The 9,612-nt window shown below is 39.3% G+C and overlaps 1 protein-coding gene across 1 annotated transcript; it reads left to right on the plus strand.

Annotated features, from left to right (window-relative positions):
- Positions 1 to 746: 746 nt before the first annotated feature.
- LOC106577624 (leucine rich adaptor protein 1-like) lies at positions 747 to 8,508 on the plus strand. Its single transcript, XM_014155873.3, has 2 exons — positions 747 to 1,442; positions 6,518 to 8,508. Exons 1-2 carry the CDS (start codon positions 1,233 to 1,235, stop codon positions 6,914 to 6,916), a joined length of 609 nt encoding a protein of 202 aa, XP_014011348.1. The 5' UTR covers positions 747 to 1,232; the 3' UTR covers positions 6,917 to 8,508.
- Positions 8,509 to 9,612: the final 1,104 nt, after the last annotated feature.

The raw sequence follows: 9,612 nt of genomic DNA on the forward strand, positions 1-9,612 counted from the left end.
TGCAACACTTGTGGAGTGTAATGTCATAATTCATACATAAGCACTCTCCTTATATATATTTTAAAGAATAGAAAAACAACAGGGTCATATCTAAAAAGTTGAATAGCCTACTTTTCCACTCTGGTGTAAGTAATGTCAATTTCCATGAATTGCCACAAGGTGGTAGAAGTGAAGTTGAATACAACTTGAACAGAGTGGTGAGGGAGAGGACAGTGTCAATCAAGGCAAAATGTGTTGCTTTGAATACATATATGATCATTAATTAGATATTACATTAACATTTTAGTCAGTTAGCAGACGCTGTTATACAGAGTGACTTACAGTAGTGAGTGCATACATTTTAATACTTTTTTTTGTAGATCAAGCTTAGGTTAATTAGTTTGCTTTAAAAAGATAGCTTTTAAAAATGTATTGATTTTATTATGCTGGTATAATAAAACTGTAGCCTAATAACAATGTAATAACAATGCAAATAGGCTATAGGCCTAGGCTACACGACGTTGGTTTGAATTAAAATACATTCAGCACGAAAGACCTCTTACTGTGACCTACTTTGCTAGCATAAAATGTCAATTTAGTCGTTTGTATGATTGAACTGATGATTAGTAAATTACTGTAGGTTACCATATGGATGTATTTTGTGCACCATAAACCAAAACATATGCTGTGACAGTTGCGTTACGATTACAGCAAACGGGCGTGGTTTCAAAGTCCCACCTGTCTGGGGTCATAAGCTCCATATGGGTGTCTCTGTGGCTGTTATCCAACTGTGCTGCTCGACTATTGTTTCAGTGGACACGACTGACACCGGCGGACGGGACTTCCAAAACTAACATTTTCACGGATTAGTGTAGTGGCTTTGCAGTAGGCATAATAACGGGGATATGTATCTATATATTTTGAATTGGTGAGAATAATCGGATGGGGCAACTTTGTTTTTTAATTACTTTTCTCTGCAACTGTGTGCCTATAGATATATAGCAGTCGCTTTCAACCTCGGATCTCAGACCATCCTAAAACATTCATAGACGCTTACGGATAAGAAGGGTTCTCGAAAGCTTAAGACCATCAAGGCTATGACCTTTTATTTTCTTTGGACGTGAAGTCAGCGCGAGTCATCAAGCCACGGAACCCTATAATTTGCTCTCTCGGTTGTTCCTATTGCACATTTTGAAAAACGTAGCATATATATATATTTTCGGTTATAGGCCTAGTCTCACTGTAATTCTACAATGGACGGGGAACACGTTTTACGCGATTTTAAAGATATTGAGACAAAGTTGGGTCGCAAAGTTCCTGAAAGTCTCATTCGTTCCCTTGCAGGAGGAAATAATCATCACGACAAACATGAGGATACAAAATCGGCGACACCGAAAAACCAGTCGAACTCTGCTGATTTGAAACGACTGGAGAGCAAGATGTTATTTTTGAGACAGGAAATGGTAAGTGATTCTCTTAAAGATGCGTCTCCAAATATATTTCATTCAGTCTGTCCGTCGGTTTGGATCAGTGAGTTACTTCATACCACAGGAGGTTGGTGGCACCTTAATTGGGGAGGACTGGCTCGTGGTAATGCCTGGAGCGGAATTAGTGGAATGGTATCAAACACATATTTTTCATGTGCCATTCAATTGGCTCCGTTCCAGCATTTATTATGAGCCATCCTCCCCTCACCAGCAGCCTGTGCTTCATACAGTAAGCCTTTGATAACGTTTTTTGACTACCGAAGCAGACATCCAAAACAGGTACTGTTGCAATTCGACCAGGCTTTTTCAAGTCAGTTCACTGCATTTTCAAAACCTTTATTAATATTCAGTGATGCATTGCATTAAGTACAATTTATACCTGGCCCCCAGTGTCTGGTCTGGAGCGTGAAGTCTGCTAATCGGCTACTGCATAGCAACCAATGATATATATAAACCCTGGATTTCGGATGATATGTATTGGCCATTGAGAGGCTTTGAACCACCGGTCAGCCATATTGGCACTCCCCAGTAGGAACAATCCTCCATAGGAATGAATAGAATTCTACAGTATTTCAAATAAAGACAACATTAACATGTATTTAAGCATTTTGTTAGTGGAGTGGAGACAGTATCATTAGAAATCTAAAAAAAAGTATACTTTAAGGACATTTTAAAATATATTTTTTCATTTTTTATTTTTATGTTTAGCTCACATAATATGCATTAAGGTGTCTGTAATAGAATAAATGTGGCAAAAACAAATGTAAACGCATTTCTATAGCTTCCAAAATATTTTTAACAACGGTGAGGGAGCGCCAAGATGGAGGCATGGTTGCTTCAACACAGCACCCCCAACAAGTAATCTAGTGTGTATATAAATCATTGGTTGCAACCGAGCAGCGGCAAAAGCCCCGGTCTTCCCTAGAAAGCGTATGTAAATTGGGATCATAAGAAAGGTAAAAAAATATATAAATAATAGATGGCCACATTGGGCTCTAAAATGTGTTTATTATGATCAATTTCTATCCTCGCAGTGAATTATTTCACAACAAATCAAGATATTTAATGAAATAGTGATCCATTAGACTACTACAGTTGTCGTCACACATGAACATGTGCTGACAGACCAGTCACTCACCCCGTCACGAACACTCATTGCACGTGCACCTAAGGAGATCTGGTGCGCATCTAGCAGCTCTAAGCAGGACGAAAACAACAACATCGACCATGATCCTTTGCTAGTTACAGCCACCTTTGCAAATGTTTGCCGTTAAGCCCATTCAACAATATGGCTTGCTTCAAATTCAAATACTTCCGGCTTTCATGCGCCATCGGGAGTTTTCCATAGGAATACATGGATTCGTCAGCGCAATCACTGTCTACTGGTTTTAATGTATATGAATTTACCCAAGCTAACAAAGTAGCTTTTAGCTGCAGTAGTCTGGTTGTTGTCCAAGGTTATTGCAGCTGTTTGCTTTAGGCAATATTGAAAGTTCACTGACCTGTGATATCTTAACTCAGCATGTTCTGCAATAACTTCCAGACGCCTGATGTCAATCCAACTTTATTGCCCTTGTGTTCATAGGCTATACTTTTGTCTTCTCAGAAGTTTATGGATTATTTATAATGTTGATCGCAAGGCAATGGAGATATACTGTATAGCTCCATTTTGACGGTAATATCTTCTGGCTGGGGGAGTTTTTTTAAGAGCTCTGACACTTGCTATAAATGTTAACAAGCATCGCTTGAGGTATGGTTTTGGAAACATAAGGCACATATCTTTCATATCAGCAAGAAATATATATATATATATATACATACATACATACATACATACATACATACATACATACATACATACATACATACATACATACATACATACATACAGTGCATTCGGAAAGTATTCAGACCCCTTCCCCTTTTTCCACATTTTGTTAAGTTACAGACTTATTTAAAATGCATGAAATAAAAAATGTTCCTCATCAATCGACACACTACCCCATAATGACAAATGTAAACAGGTTTTTAGACATTTTGGCAAATGTATTAAAAATAAAAAACAGATACCTTATTTACATAAGTATTCAATCCCTTTGTAATGAGACTTAAAATTAAGCTCAGGTGCATCCTGTTTCCATTGATCATCTTTGAGATGTTTCTACAACTTGATTGGAGTCCACCAGTGGGAAATTCAATTGATTGGACATGATTTGGAAAGGCACACACCTGTCTATAAAAGGTCCCACAGTTGACAGTGCATGTCAGAGCAAAAACCATGCCATGAGGTCGAAGGAATTATCTGTAGATCTCCGAGACAGGACTGTGTCGAGGCACAGATCTAGGGAATGGTACCAAACCATTTCTGCAGCATTGAAGGTCCCCAAGAACACAGTGGCCTCCATCATTCTTAAATGGAAGAAGTTTGGAACTACCAAGACTTCCTAGAGCTGTCCGCCCGGCCAAACTGAGCAATTAGGCGAGAAGGGGCTTGTTCAGGAAGGTGACAGAGCTCCAGAGTTCCTCTGTGGAGATGGAAAAACCTTCCAGAAGGACAACCATCTCAGCAGCACTCGCCAATCAGGCCTTTATGGTAGAGTGGCCAGACGGAAGCCACTCCTCAGTAAAAGGCAGATGACAGTCCACTTGGAGTTTGCCAAAAGGAACCTAAAGGACAAGATTGAACTCTTTGGCCTGAATGCCAAGCGTCACGTCTGGAGGAAACATGGCACCATCTCTACGGTGAAGCATGGTGGTGGCAGCATCATGCTGTGGGAATGTTTTTCAGCGACAGGAACTGGGAGACCAGTCAGGATCGAGGCAAAGATGAACAGAGCAAAGTACAGAGAGATCCTTGATGAAAACCTGCTCCAGATCGCTCAGGATCTCAGACTGGGGCGAAGGTTCACCTTCCAACAGGACAATGACCCTAAGCACACAGCAAAGACAAGGCAGGAGTGGCTTCGGGACAAGTCTCTGAATGTCCATGAGTAGCCCAGCCAGATCTCAGACTTGAACCCGTTCGAACATCCCTGGAGAGACCTGAAAATAGCTGTGCAGTGACACTCCCCATCCAACCTGACAGAGCTTGAGAGGACCTGTAGAGAAGAATGGGAGAAACTCCCCAAATACAGGTGTGCCAAGCTTGTAGTGTCATACACAAAAAGGCTCAACGCTGTAATCACTGCCAAAGGTGCTACACCAAAGTACTGAGTAAGGGGTCTGAAAACTGAAATATCACATTTACATAAGTATTCTTTTGCTAAAATTGATAAAACCTATTTTTGATTTGTCATTATGGGGAATTGTGTGTAGATTGATGAGAAATTATATTTTAATGAATTTTAGAATAAGGCTGTAACGTAACAAAATGTGGAAAAAGTCAAAGGGTCTGAATACTTTCTAATTGCACTGTAAGACAACAAGAGTACTCTGCTGTGTTCCCTCCCTACTATAGTGAATGCCCCATTTGGGCCATCTAAGGATTTTGTGCTGTTGTCACCTCTTACAATCTCAACTTAATCTTTAATCCAATCAGGCTGCTTTTCTCTTGGCCAACTGGCTGTTTCACTTCACAATAGTCCACCACAGTGGACACCTCATTAATACCCATAAAAACACAGAAATGGTTCCAATGGTTTTTTAGCCATTCATTTTTCACATTGTGAATTTTACAAAATATTCAAATTAATTGTTTCTTTGGTGTAGGCTTACCTTGGCGTGGCATTATGATAGCCATGTAATCTGAGTTTTATCAATATATTCGCCTCAATTTACAAAAAAAAAAGACACAATGCAAATTATTGATAAAAGTTACCTTGTCCGAGAGAGATTTGCGCATTTATCAAAAGGTCACGCCAGGAAAAGCCTACACGAAACACAGACCTTATATGAAGCAGTCCCAGATGAAAAAATGAATGGTAAAAACCCCCCGATTGGAACCTTTTCCGGGTTTTATGACTCATATGGTGGTACTCAATAGACTACCAGTTGTCTGTATCCATGTAATCTTGTGTATTCCTCCACAAATATTGCATTAAAATACTGTATATTGTTATAACATAGGGATAAAAACATTTTGTTGAAAAAAAAATTGCCTATAACCCCCATTTAGACAAAAGCCCAGAATAATAAAACTTGTTTTAAACAGTGTTCAGAAAATATCTTAAACTTAACTCTTGTAAGTATTGTTGGAGGGCGGCTAAATCAATAAAGTTTAATAATGACTAACAAACTAAAAAGCAAGCAGCAGTAAATCACATTAGCTAGACCGATCTTGTGATTCAATGCCCCATTCGAACAAACTTTAATTGACACTGCTAATACTGTTGTAACATTCCATTGTGCTACAGCTCAACATGTGTGCACACATAGAGGACGGGTTATATCGGCAAAGCAAACACTGTCAGAATTATGAGCTAAACGAGCCCTGTCACGATCCACTCCCAGGAAAGGGCTCTGTTTTATAAAGCCAGTTGTTCGGAACATTGTATCAGCCATCAGGCGTAATACTTTTGGACTGCTGCCACAGGCGTAAATGGCTGGCTATTTGTCACTGGTAGCCTGGGAGAATCTTTCAGAATGAGACCATAGGCTACCTCCCCCCACCCCTACTCTATGGGGATTGTCATGTTGCTGTGGTAAATCAATGGTGGTACTGTATAGGCATCTGGGCGAGAATGTACTTCTATGCACTATGCAGTCACAGACCCTACTGTTACATGCCAAGGATGGAAGGATTTCCTGTGGCATGCTGTTCTGTTTGTCTTTGTCTACATGTCATTTCCAAAGAGTAGAGTGGTGTCTTTACTATCCCCCAGGGGCAATTTGCTTTTCACCATTACCAAAAGACATGCTGGTGTTGGCATCTCACAAAAATGGAATAGGAAAGCAATATATAAAAAAAAAAAAAAAAGATTGTAGGCCTACTTGTTGGAGTGTGTTATTGTGTGACTTTATAATACATGTGGGTTTCAAGTTGTCCAGTTTCTAGTCCAAATCTCTATAATGATAAAGGCCTTAAATGTATCTCCTTCTCACACCAAACGCAGGCCCACCTCCGTGCCATCGATGTCAAGCTGATGCAGCAGCTAATGTCCATCAACGACGGCATCGAATCCATCAAATGGGTTATGGATGACAAGGAGGGCCTAGCCAGTCGTGAAAGCAGCCTGACAGGCAGCCTGTACAGCCTATTGGACAGCCAGGATGACACCTCTTCACGCGGCAGCTTCACCAGTCTGCACGACGGACACAGCGATGGATTGGACGGGATATCGGTGGGCAGCTATCTGGATACGTTGGATGAGTTAGCCGAAGACCTATCGGAACACACTTCTCCGACTGACCTTGATCTTTTCTCCGATAAACCTGTTATAGAGGACGAGACTTTCAGCAAGCCAACAATGCGACTTAGAGTGGACTCCGATGAGTACTACTGCTTTGGATAGCGCTGCGTGGCTAAGAGGCTAATACAAACGCAGACAAAGACCAGAGGGTTATTTTTGCCTAGCGTTGTCAAGATTTCAAATTCATATCAAATCAAATACAGTTGGCATGGTAACTTTGATAACATTTTTAAAATATGAACTAGGATTTCAACTGGTTGAAATTTTAGTAGTTTAGAAATGTTTCATAAGGTGGCTTGTTCATTGAGTTTACTATGTGAAATATAGAACCTGGATTTGTTCCCTTGATGATGACCTTCATTCTTTTCCTGCTGCTAAGTGTTCTACAGTGATGTCACAGTGACATTTAAGTGGTTTTACAAAGGGCAACTATTCAGAGTTGTGCTGTTTTGTGTCTTAAAACCAAATTCCTTTTTGTCTGATGCATGTACACCTCACTAAACCTTAGCTACTTGTCCCTTCACCAAAACAAGTAAGGACAAGCTTTCAACATAATTAGGGATTGAATTGTTGTACTGATAGGAGGTTAAAGGTGCAATTTGTAAGTTATCTGCCCCAACAAGAGGAACTACAACCACAATCAACCTAAAACAAATACTAAATAATGCTAAGTAGTGCACCCCCTTCCTCCTCATTCTTTGTGGTTGCTTGCCGTGCTCTCCAGGAGCGTTGGAGTCCACTTTTTTTTTTTTTTTTACAGAAAATCAAACTTACAAATTGTACCTTTTTAATAATAATTTTGCTGTTTGTTTTATTTTTATTGACATAGTTCACTTGGCAAAAGTTACATGAATTTTTCACAATTTTCATTCAGTGCACACTGACTGTACTCCAAAGAATCCGATACCTCAGTGTCTTGTTTCCCTTTTCACTTAGATACCTTGTCTTTGGTTAGCCGTTCATCCATCAGAACTAAGGTAATGTAGTATATAAGGAATTAGTGGTAATTTGGAGCATTAGCGGTTCCATGCTGAGACATCGGCTGGAGTGGTTTAGTGGGGCAAAAATACTACATTTCCTTAAGGTTATAGCATCCAAGTGCAATTTGCTACCATGCCAAATCCTTTGCGTCACTGTATTTCAGCACCTCCACAACATATTGAAGCACATAGCTATCAAAACAACAATTTGATTTTGATTTGAAATAAAAAAAAATAGATTTTTGACAGCTATGTGCTTACATGTTTAACATTGGACAGGTACTTTGCTCTTTCTTACTTTTTTTTATTTAGACAGATTGCAGTCAACATTGCCATGCCCAGGTCAACAATTTATTTTTGTTTTGTTTTACCACAAGAGATTAATTGTAAACAAGTTCCATAGCGGAAATCTTGAAGTTCACAACACTTAATTGAATTACTAGATGGTATTTTTTGGTTACGTTTAATAACTTAATTTTTGAGCTAGTCAACACTTTAATGACTGATAACTGACAAAGTTAAGTACAAAAGTAAGGCCATTCATTTCTGTATAAAGATGATTTTTCTTTAAATTCCACTTTCTGTGTCTATTCACATTACCTGTGTGTTGTGCCCTTCATGTTGCCTACTTTTTAACATTGTAACTTATTGTTTTTATTGGTGTTGTTGAAGTCTGTTGGGGAAAATAATATATTGTGATTTTCTTCTTTCTCAGTTTCTGTGTACTGTTAGTTTAATCTACACACACGCTAACACACACACACACACACACACACACACACACACTGGGTCGCATGATTGCCAGCTAATAGTCTATTTGTGGTAACATGCAATTAGTGGAGAGAAATTGACTCCATTTTGGATTATTTAGTAAGACCACAGAAGCGCTCATATGCACATTTTTATGCTGAGACAGTCTTGCTCCATTTTTGTCAGACTAGTGAAGTTCCAACATGTGGTAGTTTGAGCAATGTACAATGGAAAATTGTGCTCAGTTTGGGCTAGATTCTATCAGATTCACACAAGCCGACACCCGTATAGTGGTTGCTTTTACGTGTCGGAGGTGGAACTGCGTTAGAGCTATCAAATCCACAAGCGTCTCCCAGCATTATACCTAAAGCTTGGATGCACGCAATCGCGTTAAGAGAAATCCCATGCAGCCTTGTTTACAAGTTCAAACTCTGGAATGTGAGACGTAATCTACACCCCGATTAGGCTGATATAAATCCCCCTTATATCGTTTAATGATTTTCAATTTGAGCGTCATTATTTCTATATAGCCTACTCTTTCTCATTCTGAACTTCTATTGCAAGTGGGACGGGTGTGGCTTTGTGACAATGATCACAAGAGCAGCTGCTCACCGATTGGATAGCTCCAACGCAGTAACACCTCCGACACCGTCAAAACATCAGCTATGCGGTTGTAGGCTATTGCCGGTTAACGCTTGATCTGATTAAATCTAGGCCTTACTTGGAAAAAAACACAAAGCAAAGAGGGCTATTACATCTTCTCAATTCATAAAATGAAAGTACATTTTCTTTTTTAAAACATTTAAACTATTAGTGGAAGGAAAACCATTTTGGATTACACTCAAGTTAACATGACTTAACTTCTCATGGATGAGGCATCACGTTACTATACATAAACCTTGGGAGTATTCATCACAAAATATTATAGCCGGATCATGTAAATCGAAACAAATGTACGCCAGAGAAAAGACAGAAACAGAAAAGGAATGCTAACCACAGTGTTTTTTTATGTCCATTTTAATTATTCTCACTGGCTTGTTGCTATTCTACAGGGATAAGTGCATTTCA

The sequence above is a fragment of the Salmo salar genome, chromosome 18, assembly GCF_965601325.2.
Source record: "Salmo salar chromosome 18, fSalSal1, whole genome shotgun sequence".
NCBI lineage: Eukaryota > Metazoa > Chordata > Actinopteri > Salmoniformes > Salmonidae > Salmo > Salmo salar.